This window comes from Phoca vitulina, unplaced genomic scaffold (genome assembly GCF_004348235.1).
Source record: "Phoca vitulina isolate PV1807 unplaced genomic scaffold, GSC_HSeal_1.0 scaffold13, whole genome shotgun sequence".
Classification (NCBI taxonomy): domain Eukaryota; kingdom Metazoa; phylum Chordata; class Mammalia; order Carnivora; family Phocidae; genus Phoca; species Phoca vitulina.
This window is the reverse complement of record NW_022589716.1, coordinates 45885177-45910970: the sequence shown is the minus strand read 5'-3', so window position 1 is coordinate 45910970 and position 25794 is coordinate 45885177. Positions and strand designations below refer to the sequence as shown.

The window sequence follows — 25794 nt, the reverse complement described above, 5'->3', positions numbered from 1 at the left end:
GGCGAGCAGGACAGAGGTCCCACCCCCTGGAGCCGGCGTCCTGTCTGCCGTCACAGTGCCTCCAGCCGCTCCGCTTGCCCTTGGTCTTTGCCCGCCAGCCCGTTTTCCACATGTGCTACCTCTGGGGCCTTTGTGACTTTTATACTTCATCACATCCCACCTCTCATGACAGCATCTCGTGGCCTTCTCCTGCCACCAGGAGAAAGCTCCAGCGACTTGGCGTGAGCTTTGGAGCGTCGCGCTGCCTGCTGCAACCTCCGCTGCAGCCATTCTTCCTCCTGTGCTCTCACTGTCTCCTGACCTGTGTGCGTCCTGCCCTCTCCATCCTCAAGGCCCCACACACACGTCACTTCCTCTCTGCATTTCCGCTCCAGGTTCCCCGCCAAATGGTAACTGTGGCTCCTTCCTCAAACCTCGCCCTGCCCCCCTTGCCACCCTGGGACAGCCCTCGCCACATGGTGCACACAGCAGGTTGTCAGGTGGCGGGAATGCTGTCCAGTTCGTCCTTGCGTCCTTAGACCTGGCGTAGTGTAGGGCATGCAACAGACTCCTCCTCAAACGGGGCTGTCCAGCCTGGTGTGCCCAGCCTGGCCCCAGCACTTTCTGGTGGTGACTACCTGTGAGAGTCTGTGAGCCCTTGGCTCCTCGGCCATAAAAGCTGCATGGGAATCCCTCCCCCACGGACTATTGTGAGTCAAGGGCGTGCTTAGGAAGGGCCTTGTCTGATACCCGAAATACAATAGGTGCTCAAGAAGTGGTAGTGCTGTCCTTTGCAAAGGTTTTTTGGACTGAATTTCATACAGATTTTGTTCCAGTTGGTTTTTTAGAGCCCTGAGATTAGCAGAGCCAGATTAAGTGACTCTTTCTATCTCTGGCTTTTGGTTTCCAGGGAACCGGGTTTTGTGGCTGGCAGGCAGGTGTCCCGTTCTTGCAGGAGGCCAGCAGCTTCCCTGAGCTCCCTGTCACAGCGCCCCCATCCCTGCTCTGCCACTCGATTTCCTTCCCCTCTTGCCCTGTCTCTCCCGAGACAGCAAAAGGCACAGGACACTGTTCTTGCCCCCTCTACCAGCAAGACCCAGTCGGAAGTGTTGGATCTTCTCTGGCCTCGCTGCGGGCATTTAGTTAGCCCCGCTAGACTGCAGCCAGTCTGTGGGTTGGATCCTGTGCCAGGATTGCCCTGGGTGAGAGTAGCTCCCATTCTGCAAGTCCGCGTCACCTCATTGGCCGGCATCACTGCCCCTGCCGAGACATTCTGGTCCTCGCCCACAAGGTTGCAGACCGTCTCCCATGTACCGTCCTCCTGTATGGTGCATGTTCTGACAGGCGGCAGATGCGTGAGGGACTGTCTGTTTGTTGCCACCGAGTGAGCGCTCTGGGCCAGGCACCTTGCACACACGTCTTGATTCTCACATCAGCCATGAGAGGAAGGCGATATTTAACCCCTTTTTATGGATAGAAGTGCTGAGGCAGAGAGGCGAAATGACATGCCCCAGGTTCAACTCTGTGACAGGGTTTGAAGCCAGGTCTGTCTGGTTATAAAGTTACCACTCTTGAGCCTACTCGGACTCTCGTCAACCATCAAAAAGACAAACCTGGGGTATTTTCCCACCTTTCCCACCTGGAACATGTTTCCATTTTAAGTGCCATTCCTATTCCCACTCTGTGTATTTTCCTAGGTCCTGACCCCCCTGCCGCCCCTCCCTCAGCCCGTTTTCTGTGGCTCCTGGCCCTCAAGGCAGAAGCACCAGGCCGGCGGGCAGGAGCCAGCTTACCCTGCCCGGCTCCCTCACCGGGGACAGCAGGCTTCAGGAGGCTCTCCTGTAATCTCTCTATCCACACAGCCCTCATTTTAATTTGCAAAATTGAACCCAGATCGAGAGCAGTAAAGCCAGAGGACGGTAAATATTCATGCCTCAGTGAGCGAGGGTGGCTCCATTACCGTTTTGAGATTGGGAGAATTACCTTGGGGATTATGTATATTCATGGGCCGATTTTTATTTGCGATAGAACATGACTCACATTGGCCTGTGTGTTACCCGTTCTACCCCAAACAGACTTTGCACAAAGCTTATGCCCTTAAGCTTCTGAAAGTCATCTCCAGTGGATTGCCCTCTCCTTCTGCTTCCTAGGAGACGGGTAAGAATAATAATCACTCCAGCACCCAACCAGGGGCTTCCCGTTTTTCTCTTTCTGCTTCATAAGATGTGGTATTATTCTTGTGTCCGGGTTGCAGATGAGGAGACTGAAGCTGAATGTCATGCCATGTGTTGTTTATATGGCTGTCTCTCCACGCCGGGCTGCTAGCCCCTCTCCTGCAGGGACCGTGTCCCGTTCTGTCCTATGTGCCTGCAACAGAGTAGGTGCTCAGAAAATGCCTGCTGAGTCCATGTCCATCTCGTGGGCCCACTCTGCCACTTGCACCCGGGCTTCGGGCAGTCCCTCTGGCGCCTGGTGGCACAGATCTGACTGCTGCTGACACAGGGCTGGGTCTCCGTGCTCGGTGGTATAGCTCATAGTACCAGAGCCGCAGTGCATGGCAGGGTCAGCAGACCGCAGCCTGCCACCTGTTTTTGTAAATAAAGTTTTCTGCTGATGGCTGCTTTTGTCCCAGAATGGCAAACTTGAATGGTTGCAGCAGAGATTATAGGGCGGGCAGAGCCTGAAATATTTACTATCTGGCCTTTTACAGAAAAGTATGCGAGCCCTGGTGCACAGGCCTCGAGGGAGCTGAGCAAACAGCCCGTGTTCACGCAGTTCTTTCGAATCCTCTTTTTGATTTCATTGTCACCCCAATGAAGTTGGGGTGCTCATCTTCCCTTACCGAGGATGAAATAGTATAGTAGTAGTAGTGTTAGTGACTGATCTCTGTTGAACAGCGTCTACTTCTTACGATGCCACACTCATCGTTTCGCATGGACTGTCTCAGTGTAACCCTCACTCTGACGGAGCAGAGTTGGTCGCAGTGGGTCGCCTCGACCCTGCCCTTGAGGTGGGCGGTGTGGAGCCGGGGCGCCAGGCACCGTGCAGGGAGGAGTAGGAGTGGTGGGGAGCTCCGCTCTGGCGCTGGCAGAGCAGGAGTGATTTGGATTCCATTTCTGCCCTGCACGTCCCCTCTGCCTTTGCTGTTCCTCTTGTCTGTCCTTGCTGGCATGCACCTGTCACCTTGGCGGAAGCTCTCTCTGACTCTCCAGGCTGATAGGGTGCTGCTTTTCCATCCCACCCTGGGGCAGCTTATTCCCTGACATTTTCCCAGAGTTCTTGCTTATGCGTTTAACCTAATTTTCGTTAACCTTAACAACAGCTCCTAAACTTGCCAGATAACGTTTAATATCGTTATCCCCCCAACCTACTTTCTGGGCAAGCACTTATAAATCCGTAATAGTTTTGGAGAAGAGCTTCTCTCAGCTCCGCATAAAAGGTATATATGTTGGTTGTCTACACTTAGGAATAGTTCATGTTAGATAAATCTCTCCAGATATCCAGGAAAACATTTGTCAGCCCCAAGCTTTGGCTTTGGAGCGATCTCCGGCATATGGAAACTGAAACTGCTGCCAGCAGCCACGCCTCCTTTGAGTCCCTCCGGCCACCCAGCTTCTTGGGGAGCTCCTCCCCAGGATGGCGTCTTAGGGCCAGGCGCAGCAGAACTGAAGGGCCTTCCCTGTGCTGAGCTCATTGGTTTTCTGGCTCTGGCCGGGGTTGTTTGTGCAACGGGTGCTGGTGACTTGGCGATTCTAGTGCTTGGCCTGGGTATAAAGGCCTTTGACCTTTGTCATCTGAAGTGCCGGAGCCAGTGCGCCTTCCAGATACAGTTTTCTGCTGCTTCCCCCCGCTCCCCCCACACTGGGGCTTTTAATTTCACTCTTTGAATCATAACAGCTCTTTTCTGAGTGATAGGTACCGTGCTTGGGCTTCACTCACGTCATTTTTAGTTCTTGCCATAGCCTTGCAGGCGCTGTCATCTTCACTTCACAAACAAGGAAGCTGAGGCTCAGAGGGTAAAGAGGCCAGGCCCTTCCCCAGCCGGGAAGTGGCAGACCTGGCCAGCATGGTTTCCTGCAAAGGTGGAGTGCTTCCTGCAAAGCTGGAGCCACATCTTGGCATGGAGCTAACTTCCAAGGCCAGCCCCGGGGGCAAACGCCGTGAAGACAAGCAGTCCCCTCAAAAATCCCTTGGGTGGTTGCCAGGATGGATGCCAGCCCACCCCTCAGTAGGGTCGGCTAGTGTTGGGACGGTCAGTGTTCCTTCAGTGCAGTGGAAGATGAGGGGTTGGATGGCACATATGTATCTCTGGATTCTGGCGCCTCCCTCAGCAGCGTGCAGGTGCTCACTCCAGCAGAGGTGTGCTGCCGAAACCTGGTGCTCAAGGGCAGTGGACTCCCCACGGCATCTCGGTGCGCTCTGGGGCTGGCAGTCAGCTAGTGAGTGCAGGGAGATGGGGAGTCGTGTGCACGAGCCTCTCGCTGCCTGTCTGAGTCTTTTCCTAGGCCTGTGAGCACTTGCATCCCTTCAGTTGAGTGCATCCCTCCCTCGTACCTTGTTTGCTCCTGGGTCAGGGTGCCGGGGATAAATGCCACCATGTGCCATGGCCAACGAGTCTATTTTCACAAGGGCAGTTAATTCCAAACTTCATTTTTATATTTAAAACAAACATGGATCTTTTACAGCACAGAATGCAAAAATTTCCATGAATCTTAATATAAAACTTAGGACTTCCAAGAAATTCTGTGCTTCTATCGGGCAATTTTTGGGTAGTGTCCTACATTTGTTCTCTGCCATTAGGAAAGGCAGAAGCACATCATGTTGTCTTTGAGGAATTGTGGACACCTTGGCGTGCTGGCATCTCAGCAAGAGACCCCCTAGGGAATGGATATGGTCCTTGAGGGCTCCGGGCCCAGTGGAAATGCAGGTTTCTTATGGGTCAGTGGGCTCCTTACTCCATTGCAAAACTGAGAGCTTTCCCTAGGAGATCCCAAGGAGGAGGGAAGAGGGAACCAGAGGGGGGGAAAGTTGCTCTTTTATTTTTGGATACCCAGCTCCTGACCCATTCCATCCTGCTCTGCCAGAGCGTGAGCTCCCTGCCCTGCTTGCCCATAAGCAGTACAAGAATGTAGGCCCAGTGCCTTAGACAGCCTGGCACATAGCAGAACCTTCATCATTGTTGATGGAATTAATTCTAGGTGATGTATTTGAGTTTAAAATAGAAATATTTGATGTTTGCCTTCAAAGTCTTTTTTTTTTTTTTCATTCTAATACTAAAGACTACAGACAAACTTGGAAAGTACAGAATAGTATATAGAAAATAGAAAGGAGGAAAAAATCTTTGGTACAGGGTACCCTTCCTGTTACTGTTTCAAGACTTCCAAACATGAGACTGCCTCTCCTTCCTGAACAGACCTTACTTTGATTTTTGTTTTGTCGTTAGAAGGTGGCTCATGACAGAAGACAAAGGCCAGTCAGACGCAGTTCTCCCAGTCACAGGCAAGGCCCAGCCCTAGACCTTCCCCACCCGCCCTGCTCTCTGCCTGGAGGTGGCCTTCTTCCGTCCTCCAAGTGCGTCTCAGCCCCACTGCTGCCACCCCTGTGTTGTAGCCTCTGCCAACACTGAGCCATTTTGTGACTGCTTCCCCACTTTGCCACAGCTCTGGGGCCAGGCCTCTGTGCTCCGTGCTCAGTCGTAGCCTGAGCTGTAGGCCATTGAGCTTGCACTTCAGAGCCAGGCATTGCTGGGTTTGCATCCTCATTTCCCCATTTGCCAGCCAAGTGGCCTTCAGCAGGTTACTGACTGTTTCCTCATCTGTCAAATGGTGGTGACAGCACCACCTACCTGGAGGGGTGATTGTGCGGCTGGGCAAGAACATGCAGAGTGCCTGGCAGGATGCCTGCCTGATGCAGGCTGCCAGGCCAGGGCGTTTGGTTGGGGAAGGAACCCGACTTTCTGCAGAGATGACACATCACTGCAGCCTGGTGGGATGGTCTTCCTTTTTCCTTTAACTTAGGTTTTTAAAAGCCTTTCCTCCTAAATCAAAGCAATACGTGATCACTCTAGAAATCTGCAGGAAGTATGAAGAAACTGGAAAACAAAACTCACGGAGAAGCCCATCACCCAGAGGCAACTGCTAGTTATAGTTACAATTATATTTTAAATATGTTTATGCCTCGATTAGTTGTCCAGTATTATAGAGAAAGCATATTTCCGTGCTGATAAAATTGCTTTGTATATTTGATTACTTACACGACATCTCATCCGCTGTTTATTTCGCCATTCGTCTACTGTTGGGCAGCTGGGTTGTCACCGTCTTGTGGTTATCATAAAGAATAGTGAAGTGAATAGTTTAGTGACCCATCTTTGCCTTTCAGAGAGTTTCCTAGGGGTGGGATTCTTAGATGTAAAATGTAGAAACAATTAGCCCTTTTAGAAAGGCTTGGACCAGGGTGATCTTGAGTGGCCATGCGGGTTGTGGTCGTGGGCAGCGTGTCTTTGTCTCCAGACCACTTCATGAAGAACAGGCACTTCCCATTGGGCACCTGGGTGGCGTGAAGGTGGGTTCACTCAGACTGAGGACAAAACAGTCGTGTCTTCAGAGTGCCCGGCTCTCAGGCCTGGCCTGGGGTCACCCCTCCTGCTAGCTGGCTCTTGGTCTGGGTGCTGCATGGAGCTGGGGTTGTTCAGAGTGGTTGCATCCCCCATTGTGCCACTTTTCCCTTTTATTTTGTAGGAACTCAGAGCCTTGTGTCATCTCTTTTGTCCTCCCCCTCTTGGCAGGTGGCATGACTGTTTCCAGGTTTCAGGAGAAATGAGAGAGTCTCCCATTCTGTGCCAGCTGCCTCAGGCAGAGTCCCCAGTGTCTTCCCATGTGGAGAAGGGAGGTTGGGCCAGGCTTTAGTTAGGGGGCCTGCTGGCTTCTCGTCCTGCCGCTGTAGCTTCAGGGTGTTGTTGGGGAAGGCGAGACTCAAGTCTGGGGTTACAGCACTCAGCAGGGAGGCCAGGGAGTGTGTCTTATTCTCCTGGGGCCCTCCCACCCTGCCCACCTCCCTTTACTGCTCCTCCTGGCCCAGCACCCTCACAGAGTCTGGCTCAGAGCAAACTGTCCGTCTTCGTTGAGTGAATTGATTGGAACCTGATTGTATTAAATTTAATTGACTAGAATGTCTGTCTTTTATTTTTAAAGAATTAATTTTTAATTATATAACCAGTTTATGAATGCCTGCATGTCCCCAAAGTGAAACTTTTCAGTTAAGGGGAAAGGGCCCGTTCTGTCACACCCCATCCTGGCCTCTGGTGTAGAGGAGGCCCCTGTTAATTCTTTTGAGTGTACCCTTCAAAACCCTTCTCTATGCAATACATATGTATACGTAAAAATACATGATGCCATTTTGTAAATGTAGCATGTCATGTAGTTTTTGCACTTTTTCTGTTTTTGCCCAATATTGGCCTCACCCCGTCACTATATACAGAGCCTGACCAGTGCATGCATTTGTGAGCATGGACATTTCATATTGCCCACTGCCATGTGCCATGGATGGACTCTTGGCCCACTGCCCGGTCTCCGTGGCTGTTACCTGTGCTGTGGTGACCATCTTATCTTGTGCTCGCGTGCACAGGTTTCTCCCTGGGAGGTATCGGGAAGTGAGAACCCCAGCCTTGCTTTTCCTGGAACTCCGTTCCACGGGCTATTCCTGAATCCCTTCTGTATTGGCAGACCCTGCCTCATCAGGACAAGATGCACAGATGGGGAGAAGGGGCTACTGCCCCCTCAGAGCCCTGCCCCAGCATCAGCTTCATCTTGTTTTGAACCCTACCCCATAGAACTCTGCCCAGACCTGCTGGCACCTCCTTGCACTTTCCCCACAACCCCTTCCCCATGCACCCGTTCTGTCTCTCCTAATCTCATTTGCATGGCATCATCCTTCAAAATCCAATTCAGATGTCACCTCCTCTCTCTGCAGGCCCCCTGAGCCCCTCTAGTGGCACTCAACACACTGTGTTCTAAACAGCCCTTTATACACCTGCTCCCCACAGTGAGTGTGGAGTCATAGAGGGCAAAGGCCATGGCTTCCCCTATGTCCCCAGGGTCAAGTGAAGGGCCTGCCTGGTAGCAGGTGCTACTAGTATGTGTGTTGAGGGAATGCAGGTGATGACATTGGCAGCAGACCCTTAAGAATGCCCACTGTGAAAGGTGGATAAATAAGCAGGAGCAGAGGCTCAGAGTGAGCCGGGGCATAGACATGGAAGGAGGCTAGGCTGAGAGGAGGGTGGGCTGAGTGCCAGCCAGAGAGTGAGCGCGACACCCAGAGCCTGGGCGGGCTTGAGCAAGGGCATTGTATGACCCGGGCTCTATACTAGGCGGGTGGCCTGGCAGAAACATGGGCAAGGGGTGACTGTTGGGGGAGTCTGCGTGGGAAATGGGGACCAGGAATGGGAAGAAACTGTAGGTGTGGGGCAGACGAATTTCAGGATTTCTCATTTATGGGCAATGGCAACTTTTAAAGGATGAGGAAAAAGCCAGAGGCTGAGGTTTGGACCGTGAGTTGGGGCTGGGGCCACCATGTTCACTGGAAGACCTGGCACTCTCCAAGTGCTCCACTAGATAGTAGGTGCATGCCACCTCCTTAAATCTTTCACAGAGGCCCCGTGGCCTAGGTTGTATTAGCCCCATTTTACTGATGAAGAAACTGAGCCTTGGAAAGGTCATGAAACTTGCCCAAAGCTCAGAACTAGAGCACAGGGCCTACCCCCCCCCCCCAGGAGCAGGGGCCATGGGGGAGGGGGGGAGCACTCACAGAGGACTGAAGGAAAGGGGAGACTTGGGACCCACCCTTTGAGACCCAAGCCCGTCTGGGTTCTCTGCGCAGGCCCACCCGCACAGGTGTGGTCATGCTCGCAGCTCCACAGAGGGCTTTTCTGGGCCCTGCCCCGAAGACAGAGCTGGCTCCCTTGGCTTGCCTCCCAAGGATTCCTTACCCCCCAAAAAGCCCAGGGATATCGTTAAAAACAATTAAAGCCCCAGTTGTATGGAAAACAGAAGACTCAAACATTGGTATAATTCAATTTAAAGTTTTATGGGATGACAAATGCGTGGAGGGTGGCTGGGAGGAGGAGCATAAAGCTTCCTGGCAGACCCCTTGTCACTTTTACGGTTCTCCATTGTTGCAGCGACTGGGAGGTTCATAACCAGGGTTTGTTTGCAAGGTCGCTATGGAGGAGCAGGGGCCTTTCCTGGGCCATGTGGTAGGAAACCAAATCCATTCCCTTCCTCCCCAGCTGCCACATGGAGGGCGGTGGTGAGCAAAATAAATCCAACCTATGCATGGGCAGCTGTCCATGTGGCGCGGGAGCCCCACAGAAAACAACAGAATGCACAGGCACATAGTGGACATGATTAAGGTGCTGCAAGTGCCATGAAGAACATTGTAGGGTGCTCCAAGGCCCTGAGCGGGTGACCCGAGCTGGTCTTGGTGGGAGAGGTGTGCAGGTGGGGAAGATGCATGTGGGCCCTGCTGGGAGTGGGAACTTGGCCTGGGCGCCCAGGGCCAGGAGAAGAGCCGGAGCAGGCAGACATGCAGACAGGCAAAGCCCCCTTCCATCTCTAATCCTAGAATTGGGTCTTTGGGGGTCTGTGGGCCCCCAGGCTCCTGAAGATCCTCTTTTCCTTTTCATATGGGGCATTCCTTATTTCTTAGCAGAGATCGCGGAGAGGAAGTTCTCCTTGGCTCCCTCCCCTCTTTCCCCAGGGGCCAGTTGGTGTTTTGTTGAGGCCCCAATGGAATTTTTGCGTAGAACAGATCCCACCTCTGGTCAGCCAGCACAGTTCCCCAGAGACACAGCCAGGTGGGAAGAGAAGTGTGTCGAGTGCTGCCAGGACTGCGTTTCCTGGCACCGGTGCTCAGAGGGCAGGAAGCCTAGGAGGAGAGCCAGGACAGCGAGGAGGGGCAGATCTCCTCTACCTCATCTCCTCCCTGCCCGTCCAGTGCATCGCTCCTACCTCCAAGAGCCATGTGGGCTCGGGAGCATGCCCATGAAGCCCCTGGGGCCTGGCAGGGTCTCAGTAGACAAGGGGCTTTCATCAGTTTATCTTGGGTGAACTAGAAGCAGCAGAGATTCTGAGGAGCCTGGCCCTAGAAATGCACATGAAGACAGCAATGGGACACCATGCCTAATCCATCAGCCTGGCAACAGTTAAAAAGCCTGCAATACCAAGTGCTGGCGAGGGTCTGCACTGCCCATGTGGGTGGAAGCCGGCCACTTCAGAAAGCAATCGGTGAGACTTGGCGACACTGGACTATAGCCCCCACGCCAGCCTTCCATGCAGATACCCATGCTAGAAAAACGCTGTGCGTGTGGACGGGGCCATGTGTATAGGAACGGTTACTGCAACATCATCTCTAGCAGCAAAAATAGCAACTTGTGTCCATCAGTGACGGCATGGATAAAAGGTGGAGCTTTCCTACAAAGAAATAACACGCAGTGGTCAAGAAGAATCACCTAGATATGTACAGAGATAGCAGTATCTCTGTCTAGATAAATATATGCTAAATAGATACATAGATCGGTATCTCTATTTCCTAGGAAGAACAGATGTCAGAAACATAATACAGAAGGAAGGAGGCAAGTGGGAGTGAAGCAATAATATGGGACAATTTGTATAAACTAACAAATATATATACTATCCAGGGACACACACATGGGTCAAAGTGTATAAAATAGAAGGATACATAAGGAATTCATGAAAGTAATTGCAGGGAGTCGAGGAGGGAAATGGGACTAGAGCTCTTCAGCTTGCTGTCAGCATGAAGTACGAGTGACACATCTTAGCGGTCAGTTTCAGGGTGGGAACACAGGTGGTTCTGATGTCATTTGATTCCCCATACCTTTGGTAATGGTTTTCATTTCTCTAAAAAACAAGTGGGTAAGAATGGAGTCCCCAGGATCCATGTGGTGGTCTCTTCTGCAGTCCCAGAGGTGGTGCCGGGGTCTGTACCAGCAGGGGAGGTGCTGGCTGCCCCCAGGGGCCCACACTGCTCTCTCCTAGTGCAGAGTCCCGAGTTTGGCTTTTTGTGTGAGAGGCAATTAATGCATTAGGCTGGGGTAGGGTGGGGGGATGCCTTATCTGTACCCGGCCTAGCTCGAAGAAGAGGGAGAAATAAGAGCAGCCAAATTGAAACCTTATTAAACAAAATTGGTTAGGTCTGATGGAGCCAAACCTAGACTGATCTTTAAAAGCTTATTTCATTTTTCCCCCTCCGGTCTGAACCTCTTTGAATTGAAGTAACTGATCCTGCTGTAAGCTTATTAGTGTCAAACCTTGTGTGTTTCTTTTCCTCTCCGATTTACATTTTATTAAGTAATGATGAAGTTGCAAGGCCCCGACCCTCGCCTTTGGCACAGCCAGGAGCTTCCAGGCTCATTAGTGGAACGAAAATGGATAATAGAGGTCCAATCTCATTACAGCCAGGACCATTATTACAAAAATCTCTGCACATCAGAAAAACTGCTAAGCGCAGGCTATTGTCCACTTCTTTGAAGCATCTGTTGATTCCGTAGAATGCCGGGAGGACCCTAAACACTGTTGTTCCTTTGCAGTGTATTCTGATGTCGCTGGGCCTCTCCATTTCTTACCCCGCAGAAGGAATGCTGCCAAAGAACTCCCCGCGTGTGAGTGAACCTCACTACAGTGCTTGTAACTCCTTTGGATTTCCATGGTGGAGTAGATGCATTTTTATGGCATGATATAGTAAAAGAATTTGGGTTTTCATGGTGGGCAGACCTGGATGCTGTGGATAAATGTCTTAACCTCTGGGACCTCAGTTACCTTGTCTATAAAATGAGATCATTGTTAGCCACCTAAAAGGTTGCTCATGTCTGTAGAGCGTCATCACGTGTAGGTATCTGACCAATGTTGAGGGTCTCTCTGTACAGCTCATGGGGTAAAATCATGGAATCCAGCATTAGCTGGGTACCACTATTCCACACAAGGTGCTGTGAAGAGCAGAGATGAACGCTTTATGATTTCCACCTTGAGCCACTTCTTTTGGAGGTTTTCAGTAGTCTCCAAAACAGAGACCAGGTCCTTCTGAGTATAGTACCCTACAGAGTCCTCAGGATGCTGGAAAACTATGCTTCAGATGCTCAGAAGACCAGAAGGGGTATCTGAGTGTGTCAGGCCTGGGAGTGCACAGAGGGTTCCTTTGCCCGCTCATCTACTCCATCAGCAGACATTTTCTGAGTGTCTGTCCTATGCTGAGCACTGTGCTACCCGAACACAGACATGACGGCGGCTAGGAGGGAGCAAAGCAGTTGAGAAGTTGGCTCTGAAGCTGTCTGCTGTGCTTGGCCAGGAGGAGGCCGTTGCTGACCATGGCCAGGGCAGCCATAGTGGCCTGGGCAGGGGAGGGAGGGCCTGAGCTGTGCCTGTCCCCACCACTCCCAAGTCTCGGCTTCCTTCTACCCCTGAGCAGGGTCCCCTCACAGTGGAGTCTTCCCTCTGCCCCTTCCCTGGAGCCATCTTTCTGGTTCTCACCACATGGACATCCACATCGATGGTCCTCCAGACCTGGAGCAGCCTGGCACTCTGCCCCCAGCACCCACCGCCCAGGCACGGTTTCTGCTTAGCTGGTCCAGCCGTGGGATGTCAGGCCTGCCTTGCAGTCCCTGTACTCATTGTCCCAAGTCTCAGCCTATTTGCTTTGTGACCTTGAAGACATCAAAAACCTCTGTTTCTTCATCCCTAAAATTAAATGTAAAAATATTGACCTGCCTTGTAGGGTTTTCATGAAGAATAACTGACCCAGATGATGATAAAGCCTCTTTGTTAGTCAGAAAGGGCCAAATTGCTTAGCAAGCACAAACTTGAGTTTTAAAAATTGTTTGCTTGCTTGATGTATTCCTTCCTCCCTCTCTCTGTGGGTCCATCCTCCCTTTCCCAGAAGTGCTTGGTGCCAGAAAGAGGGGAAGGACAAGAGGAAGAGACTTGGCAGCCACCATCCCCTCTCTGACTCGAGCTCAGGGCATGGGCCTGCCTGGCGGTCCCACGCAGAGCCACCTCCCTGCTCTGCCACCTGCCTTCTCTGCCACCATCCTAACTGCGCCCCACCAGAGAAACCTGCGTTCCTCGGAGAGGCTTGGAAGGCTCCTTCCCCTGGGTTGTCTGGAACCTCCCAACTCCTAGCTAGCCTCAAGGCCAGCCCTGCTCTCACATAGAAGCTGCCACTTCTGAGACAGACAGATGGAAGGAGAGGAGTCTCAGATGTGGTAGGCTGCAGGTGGAAACCTGGTAGACCTCCAGGGGGAAAGGCCAGAGGCAGTTAGGTGCGTGAGCCTTCTTTGTCCAGCCCCCAGCCTCCGCCTCTCCTGGAGCTGCAATCTCTGTGCGCACCTGCTGCCAGCCGCCTCACGGACCTCTCCCAGGCACAGATCTCTCAGCGGCCCCTCCTCCCTGCAGCGCAAGGCTGTCCCTCCAGCCGGAGCCTGGGGGTCCGTCCTCGTGTGCCAGGGTCTCCCTCGTCCCCGCATCCGGTCTGCCAGTACACCCCAGCCTTGTACTGCACAAAGAACTCTCAGAGTTCCTCCCTTGCTGCTTTCCCTCTTTCCTTTCTTATTTCGCCACACCATGTAGCCAAAGTGACCTTGTCAAAGCATGTGAGAGCAGGTGACATTCCTCTGCTCAACCCCAGGCCACCACTACCACCGGGGGCTTCTGTTGTCCTCATGGTGAAGGTGGTGGGCCCATGTCTCCAACCTGATGCCACTGCCCTTGGCCCCCACCCCGCCAGCCAGCCCACCACCTTTCAATCCCTCAGACAGGCCACATTCTTTCCCACCTCAGAGCCTCAGACCTGCTCTGCTCTTCCCTCTGCCTGGAGCCCCTGTGGCTGGTTTCTTCTACTCCCTCTGGTCTCAGCTTTAGCGCCACCTCCTCAGGGAAGCCCTCCCTGATGACCCAGGAAGGATTGCGTCACCCAGTTATTCTATCCCATAGCACCTCTCCATGGTTTTGTAATCTGCATTTATTAGTTGATGATTTTATAAGCTCCCCCCGCCCCGACCCCCAGCAGTAGACTCCAGAGTCTGTTCTGCTCGCCCTGTATCACGCCGGGGCCTGGGCCTGGTACATGAGAGAAACTTGATAAATACGTGTTGAGTGAATGTACATATACTGCCTCTGCCACTCAACTTGGATATTAGTAAATATGAGTGAGTTGTTGAGTAGATGGATGGACTCTCCCAAAGTTGGTCAGTGAATGAAAGGAAAGCCTGTTTTTTTCCCATTCTGGAATTGGCATAACTACTTTCCCGCATTTCGGTGTCCTAGATGGGCTCTCACATTCTTAAAGGCCATCTTGAAGAATGTGGGCTTGTCCGCGAGCCTGCGTGCTGCCGCCGCCGCCGCTGCACGCACCCACGAGAGCCCACAGTCGTGCCACGCCACCCTGTCCCTGCCTTATCTGTTTCACAATTTCCTGTCTGGGCCCTTGAAATCTTGATTTGCACAGTTATTTGTCTTTCTGCTCTTCACAGTGCCCTCTTAAAGCATTCTTTATTATTTCAGTCCTAAGAACACAAGCCCCGTTGAAAGGAACATGCTTTTAATGAAGCCTGCTTGGAGATGGGCTTGATGGTGGGGGGTGGGGGCCGTCAGGGTGGTGAGAGCCCTGCGCCTCTGTCCCGGGGAGCATCCTGAACACCAGGAGCTCGCTCAGGCCCCAGCCGCTCCGGAATCTCCACTCCATGCTTTCTTTGCCATGGGGGGCATTTCTCTTCCAGAATCAGATGCAGCCATTCTCTTTGGATGGGCTGGATGTTTAGCTGGGTCTGCCATAAACAGCGTCTGTCAGCCAGCCTCTGCACTAGGCACCAAGGTACAGCAGTAGGAAGCTGGATTTATTTTTTTTTATTTTTTTTTTAGATTTTATTTATTTATTTGATAGAGAGAGGGAACACAAGCAGGGGGAGTGGGAGAGGGAGAAGCAGGCCTCCCGCTGAGCAGGGAGCCCGATGCGGGGCTTGATCCCAGGACCCTGGGATCATGACCTGAGCCGAAGGCAGACGCTTAACGACTGAGCCACCCAAGTGCCCCGGAACCTGGATTTAAAAGGGGAAATACACAAGTTTGATAGGCAAAAATTAAGAAATCTGGCCATGCCAGACACTGGAGAAGAAACGGATCCACTGAGAGTCTCTGGCCTGTGGGTGGAAGCGTACATTGGTACTTTGTTTATCTAGCAGACATGAGCCCTCACTTGCTCCTGACCCAGCAGTTCTGGTCCAGGGCCCACGTCTTCCAGAACCCTCCCTGCACTGTGCATCAGGCGGAAGTCTTGTTTGAGAGGGAATTCATTGCATCATTTTCCAGGGAAAAATTGGAAATGACCCATGTGCGCATCAGTAGGAGGCTGAATGGGGGTCTGGTGTGCCGTGTGACATACAGCATCAGCAACAAATGAGCTGCAGGTGTAGGCGGCACGGGCAAGAACTCTCAAGTTCAAACACTCAGAAAACAAAGTATGGGTTAGGCATATGTACTACACATGTAGTGAGCCTCCGCACAACCATGTACACGTATATACATAAAAAGAAAGGAATGCCACACACCAAATTCAAGAGAGTGGTTGCCTCCAGCTGGGGGGCAGGCAGGAGCACTAGGTGGGGAAGGAGCACAGAAGGAGAGTGAAGTCATTGGTAATGTTTTAGTTCTCAGGGTGAATGATGGGGCCATGGATATTTACCCTATCGTAATTTAACTCAGTAGGTACGAGGAGGCACAGACTGGCAGAACCATAAAGCAGCAATGGCAACACAGGAAGTCAGGTTCAGAGCAACCCAAGGAGAGTAACCAGCTCGGTCTGGAGTGAGCAGGGAAGCCGTTCCAGGAGGTCCTCTGACATGAACAGGAATTTTAGGTGGAAGAAGTCCCAGGAAGAAGGGTCCTCACAGGCAAAACAAATATGTGGTTCTGTATGTAGGGAATTGTTCAAGCTTCCCCTGGTTGTGGCTTCACTTGTTGGGGCAGGCCATGTGGTGGGAGGCTCCAGGGAAGGCCATGTGGAGAAGCCAGGCAAGCAGAAGTCCTTGGTGGGGCAGCAGAGGGGACGTCAGGAGGTGCAAGAGCCCCTACCCTCCCTGAGCAGCTTACCCAATGTGGGGGTGGGGGGGTGGCGGCCAGCGGCCTGATTCCCCATAGAATTTCACATGACCAAAGGATCTTCCTGCTCACAACAGCTACACCCAAAAGGTTTGAAAGTGGTGATGTGCAAGAGGGGAGCCCGTGTAGAAGTCAGTGCCAAGGAATTGCATCATCCGACATGTGTTTTAGAAAGCTGGCCTGGAGAAGGGAGATTGGTGGGTTGGGGGCCAGAGGACAGCTCACCCGGCGGCTACAGGCCTCGGGGGGAAGAGCTGTGATTCGGGGCCTGCCTCGCTGGGCAGACGCTTAGTGTAAGATAATATTCTCCAGTTACTCTGAGGTGCATTCCTGAAAATCTTAGTTTCCCATTGCCCTTGTAGACCATTTCAGAGATGTTTTATGTTTCTCTTTGATTGATCTTGGCTGTGGCTTTTGACACCGCACTTCTCACTTTCTCTGCCCCCTGACCTCTTGGTTAGGTAGTTAATGATCTTTAAACAAACACTTGAGTATTATGGCTCTCCGGGAAAGGGCCTGGCCTCCTGCACCCGGAGCCGCTCAGCATTCTCCCTTTATCCAGGGAGAAAACGAGTGCTCCCCACACCCGGGCTTTGCAGATGGGGATGCTTGCAACCTGAAGGCCAAAGTGTCTTTAACTTAACAAATTTTGATGAGGTTTTCTGAAATACATTACCCATTTCTTTGCTGCGCTAAGCGTGATCTCATCTCCTCTCCGACAGTGGATCTTAGTAAGAATGTTCATTGATTTCGTGAACGTTTATTAGAGCCTTTCCTATGTCTGTTCCTGATTTACAAACTGTGGGTACAGAAATCTGCCTGGTGTAGTAGTTGGTGTGGTGGTTTCCAAACAGAGATAAGATCCGGTTACTCCTTTGCCTAAACTCCTCTGCGACTTCCGGCCTGCCCTCTCCTCCCTGCCCTCCCTGCTGCAGCCCTCCGGCCTCTTTGTTTATTTCTCAGACCCACGGAGCCTCCATCCTCGGCCTATACATTCATTAGCTCCCCTGTTCAGAACTATCTTTTTCTGGACCTTCACATAACTTCTTATAATTAGGTCTTAGCTGAGTCATCACCTCGAGAGAAGCCTTCCCTGACCACCGCTCTAAAAAGCCAGACCTCCCCCTACACCCTAGGCCTTCTCTATATGTTATATACGGTATACATATTATATGTAATATAGTACTTTATATATAATAATGTATATGATTATCATGTTATGTATTTATACACAAAGTCTTACATATTAATTCTATCAGTACAAACTTAGTTAATGTTAATGTGTTTGTAGTTTTGTTGCCGTTTCTCACTCTATTCCTACCCCCAGAACAGTCCCTGGCACACTGTAGTCCCTCAGTGTGACCTGCCCTGGAGAAGCCCAAGCCCACAGGCTAGCAGGCAGATTGGTGCAGAATAGGCAGTGACAGCAGAGCAGGCTGTGTATGACTCAGAGGGGCTGGGGTAGCACCAAAGAGAGAGGGACAGATCCTGCCCACTGGGGGTCAGGGTAGACTTTTTGGAGCAGTGGGGTTTGGCCTGGGCTTTCAAGGACAGATGGCCATAGCTTGGCAGTCTGAGGACCTGGGGAGCCATCTTGCGTATGGTGACAAGCCTCTACAGAGGGCTCAAGGCAAGAAAGTGCTGGAATGGAGTCTGGGGTGGAGTAGCGACTAGGATGGAGGGAGCTAAGGTAGCTCAGGATTTGGCTGCCGTGACCACCGCCCACATCCTGGACCAGGGTGCCCTGTGGGCCTCGTGTTTGCAGGGTGGAGCTTAACTCTGGCCAAGGGGAGTCTAAGCGCCCCAGAGCTCCTCTGGGCTGCCTTGCCAGGGGCCAAGTGAGTGTTGGCAGTACTGGGATAGGGACTTCTCCAGCTGGAGCCCCTCCCCCCAGCCTCAAGGCTCTTCGTTTCATGAGCTTTCTCTTTTGCTACCCACCAGGTGGTGAAGAAGGTGAAGTCCATGCAGATGTTTCACATGCCTGTCACCTCAGCCATGCAGGGAGACCGACTGGGCATCTGCGTCACCCAGTTTGACCCCAAGCTACTGGAGCGTGGCCTGGTGTGTGCCCCTGAGTCCCTGCACACTGTCCACGCAGCCATCATCTCTGTGGAGAAGATCCCGTATTTCCGGGGGCCCCTGCAGACCAAAGCCAAGTTCCACATCACGGTGGGCCATGAGACAGTCATGGGCCGGTTGATGTTCTTCAGCCCTGCCCCCGATAGCTTTGACCATGAGCCTGTGCTGGACTCCTTCGACTTCTCTCGAGAATACCTCTTCCAGGAGCAGCACCTAGATAAGGATTTGGCACCAGTGGCGACAGACGGTGATGAGGCTAACAAGAAGACGGGCCAGGCTACAGAAGGCCGCTGCCCTCGGCAGCAGTGGGCCCTCGTGGAATTTGAGAAGCCTGTCACCTGCCCTCGGCTGTGCCTGGTGATTGGCTCCAGGCTAGATGCGGACATTCATGCCAACATGTGCCGACTGGCCTTCCATGGTGTCCTGCTCCATGGGCTGGAGGACAAGGACTATGCTGAGAGCTTCTTGCCCAGGCTGAAAGTGTATAAGCTCAAGCACAAACATGGCCTTGTAGAACGGGTAAGCAGTCCCTCCACCCATCATCCTTCCTTGTCGGGCTCTGGTAGCCGGGATGGACACAGTTGGGGTCTGTGATGAGAACCAGGAAGACCTCAGAGGCTTCTGGTCCCAACTTCTGACATTTTAAAACAAGGAAACTGAGGCCCAGAGTGGCTGAGTGGCCTGAGTTCTGCTAGCCCTCAGTCACAGAGCGGGGCCTGAACCAAGGCAGGGGAGCCCCACTGCACCTGCTCCCATCCCTGCCCTCTACTCTGGTGGTGGAGGTGGCCTGTGTAGGGCAGAGCAGCCCTGGTCCCTCACACAAACTGGTTTCAGACAGCAGCATTTCACCTGGGCCAGAAGCCAGCAGTATCAGTGGCCTCCATGAGCTTCAGATAAGAGGCCGGGCCTTGCGCCTCACAGCCTGATGAGCAGGCCCTCGCTCTCATGGCCTCAGTGGGGGCTGAGCCTCCATTAGGCAGGGTGGCTGCTGGGTCATATCAACAGATATGCCAGTCATATCGACAGAGGGAGCATAGCTGGTCAATGCAGGGCAGGCCTGGCCAAGCGTGTCCTCAGCCTGTGGGGTGGGGGAAGTGGGGAGTGATGGTGGCAGGGTGCCAGAGGGCAAGAGGTGGGAAGGTACAGGAAGGTGACACAGTGGGAGGGGCCAGGCTGCTGACTTCCTCGGGTGCCTGGCATCATCACCAGATGCAGGTCTTTAGATATGGGTGAGCCAGTCTGGTTCACAGGCCTTTCATGAGAGCGGGCAGTTGCGGTAGCCTAGAGCCTAAAGGGGTCCTGAAGTCCTGGGATTACCTTCTGTCAGGTGCCCCCCCTCCCTTTGTCTTATCACTATAGGTCTCAGTGGGAACCTGCCTCCTGGGCCTTGAAGAGATGGGTGGAGAATGTCCAAACGTCTGTCCAAACCTCACTCCCTGATATGGGCCCCTGCAGGGCAGGGGTGGCTGTGAGTGGTCTTGGGACTCGTCTCTGAGTCGGGTGAGCATGGCTGTGCTAAGACCTCAGTGTTGGGAAGCTCAGGTTCCAGTGGGGTCTGCCCTGAGGCCCTCAGCAGGACTGCGGTTCTGTTCCTTAGATAGCAGGATGAGGGTTACCCCTCCCGGTGCAGCACCCTGCCCAAGTCAGCATAGGCTCCAGCATGGGGTCTGACCCTTACCGAGCAGGCACTCAGGAGAAAGTGTCAGGGCCTTGGGTACCAGCCAGGGTCGGGGTTTCCACTGCCACCGCCCACCCTGTCTCCTTCCCCTCTCTCAGATCCCCATGTTTCTTCTCTGGAACTCTGTCACTGCAGGAACTCCCACTCTCCTCCTCCTTGTCTCAGGATTCTTCCTGGTGCTCAGGCCCGATTCCCTTCCTCTCCTGACTGTATCTAGACCTGCCCTCTGAGGGGGAATCAGTAGAAGTTTCTTACTTACCCCCTCACAGTCCATCCGAAACTCAGGATCCTCAGCTCTGTAATCTCAGGCCTTCCACTTTGAGGCCAACCCTGCCCGCTCAGCTGGACAGGTTTGGTCACCCTGCGCTGCGGCTGGAGTCCTGGAACTGGAGCCATGTCTGTCCCCCCTCCCCCCCGCCCCCGCCCCGCTGCTGTTTGCTGTCTGTCCCTCTGTGAATGTTGGCTTCCTCCTCTGCAGAGCAGCAGCCTAAACTCCCAGGGCTGCCAGGAGGACTCATGGGCCAATCATGGGGGCCACTCAAAGGCTCCATCAGCCGGGGGCCAGCCCTGAGATGCTGATTGAAGACGAAGGTGATAAAGTGCACGTCACTCGTTTGTCTCGCTTGATTTATTAGCAGTATTATGAAGCATAATTATTCTCTGGTGAAATATCTGTCATGGAGTAATGTCCCACTTGATGAGTTCACAGGTCTAATTGCCCCACACAGGCCTGTTGGTGGTGGAGCAGCTGTTACTTCCTTCAAGAATGAGGAGTGTGGGTTTGTGAGGAGCAAGTAAACATACTATCGAATGCCTCTTGCCTCCTAAGGGCAGTGGGGGGAGCCAAGGAGATGTGCTGACGCAAACCGTACCACCCATCTAGGGCATCCCTGGGGCCACCGGCCCTTTCCTCCTCAGTCCAGGGAGGCCAGAAGTGGAGGCACAAGAGCCCCAGACTTGCAGTCGACAGATCCCACCTAGACATCCTGAGCAGAAAGGCTCCCTTCAACCAGGGACTGCTTCAGACAGGGCTGTGGAGGTGTGGGGGGCGGGTCCTGACACTGGGATCCTGTAAGGAAGGAAAGGGCACGGTACCTAGGGTCCCCCACCAGCCGCTTAAGGCCCTAGCTGAGTGGACACCTGTCCTGTGCCACAGCTCCCCTTCTGGGCCCAGGGGCGGGAATGCACGTGCCCCCTGCCCCCCGCACCCCATCCCTACTCTGTTCACTCAGCACCTGCTGTGTGCCAGTACCAGCTGCATACGGTGTTGTGAATCCTTGTGACAATTCACTGAGGAGGTTATTACTTCTCCTATGTGCTTTTTTTGAAATTATTAAATAGATCACTTTCTTCCTCCTAAAATTATATGTAAATATTTGGGAAAAGTAATATATGTGCGTGGTACAAAATAATTCAAACAACACAAAATTACTCAAAAAAAAAAGCTAGTTTTATTCCTACTCTGAACTCGGGCCATCAGCACCCCTCTGCAAAGGGAGCCACACTGGAAACCAGCTCAAGAGATGTGAAGCAACCTACCCGAGGTCACAAGATGGTCAAGTCAGGATTTGAACCCAGCACTGACTGGCCTCTGAGCCGGTATCTTTCCAGCATGTCTGGTAGATTCTTGCCCAGTGAGTTGAGAGGCTGGCATGCTCTCAAGAAGCTGGAGTATCCTTGGCAGGAGACTTTTCTTCCTAGTCAGGTTGATAAGCATTGAACTTGGGATCACATAGACTGGGCTCAAACCCTTAGCTGTGCCATGTAACAACTGTATGCCTTGGGGAGCCATTTTATTTCAACAGCCTCATTCATTTGAGGAACAAACAGTCTCCACCTCACCGGTGAAGTGGCTTCATATGTAAGAGTTGAGTCTAACTCAGGGGAAGCAGGAAGGAGATTTCCTAGTACAGCTCACGAGTAGAAGGCCAGACTTACTCCAACGGGCAGCCCCATTTGCCTTGAGCAGGACCCAGAGTACACAGAGATTTTCAGATCACTTGGTTGGCCACAGTCTTTGCCATGTGGCAGACTGGTCAAACGTGCAGGCCTGGGCTTCAGTCCCAGCCTGACCACCTCCTAGTGTGGAAATGTGGGCAGATCCAGGGAATTTCACAGTGCTGCGCCAAGGGGTGGGAGCTCAGCTTGGGCCTCTAAGACATCCTCCATTTATAAACAAGGAAGGCCCAGCCCTATATGGATATGTGTTGAATGGACACTTTCCATCTGGACAGACTTAAGGCATATAGTCCTTCTGAGCCCATTGCCTAAAAGACATTATTCATTCATATATCCAGATGTTTACTTAGCTCCTGTGTGTGCTGGGGATATAGCAAGGCGGACAGAGTTCTTGTTCTCATGGGGGAGGCTGACAAGGAACAGTACCTTAGATGCTTTCAGGTAGTAGTAAGTTCTAGAAAGAACGTAACAGTGAAATAAATACAAAATGCTGAGGACAGTGCATGGCACATAAGGAGGCCAGCTCTTAGCCCTTCCTGGGTTTTCTCTTACTTCTTTGCTCTGCTTCACTTACTGACACTGGAGAATGGGTCAGACTCCCCTACAGATGTAGCTTCACTCATTGGTGTCACTTACAGTGTCTGTGGCCCGTGGGCCACATCCAAGCAATTGGCCTTGCCCCAAATCTAATCATCTTTAACAAGCTTGTTTTCTCTAGATACTTTTTTTAGCTGCTGCAATCAAACACTATTTAATTAACTTACCACCAGTGAATGGCTTTCCTTGCTTGGCTAACAAATGAACCACTTGCAAACTTACTTTGATTGTAGCCTATTCTCTCTCTCTCTCTCTCTCTCTCTTTATTTTGTTTTGTGAAGAAATTCTGCTGTGATGAGATGTACTGCTTGAAATTGTCTCATTTTTTTTCTGTGAGCTGGGAATATTGTGATGTCAGTGTATGTTGTATTTTATTAATACAGCCAATAACGAACACAGAGCTTTGCCATGTAATTCGATAAAACAATAATCCACACCTCACTGAGCATTAAAAGTGTGACATTCGAAGTCCACTTTTCCTGTTTTGACATGGTGCCTATGCACTGGTAATAAAAATGAATAAATAAAACATATGGCTGGGTGAGATGCTATGGAGTCGTCCCAGAGTTATGGTACCCAGTACCTCCTAGGTCTCTGTCACAACTGCTCAACTCTGACACTGGGGCACAAAAGCAGCCGTAGACAAGGTAGAAGCGAGAAGGTGTGGTGGGGTGCCAGTAAGACTTTATCGATGGACACTGAAATTTGAATTTCTCATAGTTTTCATACATCATGAAATATTCTTCTTTCGATGTTTTTCAGTCCATTGGAAAATAGAAGAACCATTCTTAGCTTGAAGGCCGTACAAAAACAGATGCTGGGCAGAATTTCGGCCTCTAGCTATACTGTGTCCACCCCTGATCTAAATGGTAAATAGGAGTCTTGAAACAGGGCGCCTGGGTGGCTCAGATGGTTAAGCGTCTGCCTTCGGCTCAGGTCATGATCCCAGGGTCCTGGGATCGAGTCCCGCATTGGGCTCCTTGCTCAGCAGGGAGTCTGCTTCTCCCTCTCCCTCTGCCTCTCCCTCTGCTTGTTCTCTCTCCGTCTCTCTCGCAAATGAATAAATAAAAATCTTTAAAAAAAAAAAAAGAAACAGATTGAGCATCCTGCAAGGAAAAGTCTAATCCCCACCTACAACCACAAGTACTCAACTCTGTCTGCATTCCTCAGGAATTAGGTCCTGGGAAGGGAGCTCAGGTTAATAGAAATGCTCCAGAAGTCTCACCTGAGGGAGAGAGGAAGAGAAGTGAAGGTGTTCTAAGGGCTAGTCTTTCTAGGGAGAGGGCTTGGGAAAGGGAATTAGAGCCTGTGGTGGTGAGGGAGATGCTTAGTATCCTGTTTTCAGGTAAAAATATAGAAATATGTGTCAGATTATAAACACAAAGAAAGGGAAAGAAACTATGAATGGAAATGGAAAGTGTAGCACTTCCACACACACAAAGGAAAAACTGGAATTAATTTGATTAAACCAACAAAAATGAGGGAAATAAAAACATTGGTCATAAATAATGACAAAAACAGAAGGAACAAGAGTATCAGTCATTATACTAAACGTGAATGGCCAAATTCTCTTATGTAATACATAGATTGATAGATTGGATTAAAACACAAAATCCAGTTATATGCCATTTATAGGAAACACACAGTGGTAAACGAAGGTTAGGAATAAAAGGATAGACAGAGAAATGTCAGGTGACTGAACAAAAAGTATGGGTGGTAATTTCAGACAAGTTAATTTGAAACAAGCTAGAATTTAAGACAAAAATACTCACCAAGATAAAGAGAGACATCATGTAATGATAAGAGGCATGGTTACGAACTTGTACCTACCAAACATATAAAAACAAAATCTGTTAGAAATCCAAAGAGAACTTGGTAAAAAATGGAGTCATAATTATAGTGGGGCACTTTAGAATGCAGATTCTGGAATTGGAGAGGCCCACTAAACAACAGATAAGGACACCAAGGCATAACACAATTGCTACGCTTGATTTCTAGATAGAAATAGAGAAAATACACTTTCTCCTTTTTTTCCGTGGAACATTTACAAAACTGGACATTCAGCAATAGTCATTCGAAAAATATTTGTGGAATACCTGTGTGCTGTTTTCAGGGCTGGGGATATAACAATGAATAAGAGAAACAAAATCCCTGTCCTTGTGGGACTTAGATTCTGGTTGTACCTGTGGCCACAGAGAAAACCCTAGTAGACTTTTAAAAGTAGATAACATGAACCATTAAAATTAGAAATGAAGAATGGATATAGATACATAGATAGATGTCGTGTGTGTGTGTGTGTACGCGTGCGCATTTTTTCATTCTTTCATGTGTTTGCAACTTGGAAATTTGCAAGCAGTAAGTTGCTGTTCATTTGGCTAAGACTTTTTCTCATACTGTTATATAATGTAGAACCCCTTATTAATAACTTTTTCTCTTTTTTCAGTTTTTTTTTTTTTGTCCCTTGTTTACATCACAAAGAAAGTCTTAGATTCCCTTGAAGGTGACTTGAACACTCCTCTGTTCCGTGCTAATCTGCTTTTTGAACAGGCAGAAAATAGGGCCAAGATAGATCTTTCCAGTGGCAACAGTCTGTGACTAGGATCCGTTTTTTTAATTGTATTTACTTTACCATCAGGTTCCTGTTTATGGCGACTCTTGTTTTCTCTCTAGGGTACCATGTGAAGTTTCCCTTTAAGCATAAGTATTTAAAGAAAACAGTTAGGTAAAGGATCTTTCTTTGCAGGTGTGAAAGGATCTTTCTTTGCAGGTGTGCAAAGATCTGGTAAAAGTGAAGAGGGGGTGGAGAGTGTTTCTCAGCTGGAGTGGAGCTGTGAGGCCATGCTCCAGAGGTCCCTGCATCGTAGCCACGTGCAGAGTCACACCAGCTGCTCTTCTCTAAGTGGACCGGGCCGAGTGTCACAGGAAATGTGGCCTTCCTATGAGGACAGACACGTGCCTAGTCAGAGGGCATACAGAGGGGCCGCGGGGAGCAGGAGAGGAGCAAGGACTCTGCTGAGGTGGGAGGAGGTGGTCTGATGAGGGAAAAGTACAAAGAGCTGGTGACCTTTGAGCTATGCCTTGTGACTGGCCAGACTGACAGGATGTGGGGGTCCCAGGGCCAGGCACTGTTTCTGCAGAGGCCCAGAGGTCTGGCCCTGGGCGTTTGGAAAAGGGCTCTCAGCCCAGGGCGCCCAGCAGCTGGAGGATGGGAAGGGAGTTGCAAGGTGTAGGTGGGCCGACTACCAAAGCTACCAGCAGGGCCAATGATGCAGGTTTGGGGCTGGGGGAGGCTGGGGCTTCATTCAGATTGTGCTGGAGAAATCCTTTGAGTAGGGTCAGCCG

At 51.2% G+C, this 25794-nt stretch overlaps 1 protein-coding gene across 3 annotated transcripts in view; it reads left to right on the top strand.

The window, feature by feature from the left end:
- The window catches only part of EEFSEC (eukaryotic elongation factor, selenocysteine-tRNA specific), a 246570-nt gene that overhangs the window by 163893 nt on the left and 56883 nt on the right, over positions 1-25794 (top strand). For 2 of the 3 annotated variants that reach the window (XM_032412048.1, XM_032412050.1), the window contains exons 5-6: positions 11582-11653; positions 18081-18737. In XM_032412048.1, the coding sequence (XP_032267939.1) occupies positions 11582-11653; positions 18081-18737 (729 nt within the window). The remainder of the gene's footprint in view (positions 1-11581; positions 11654-18080; positions 18738-25794) is intronic. The other variant, XM_032412049.1, reaches the window with a different exon arrangement.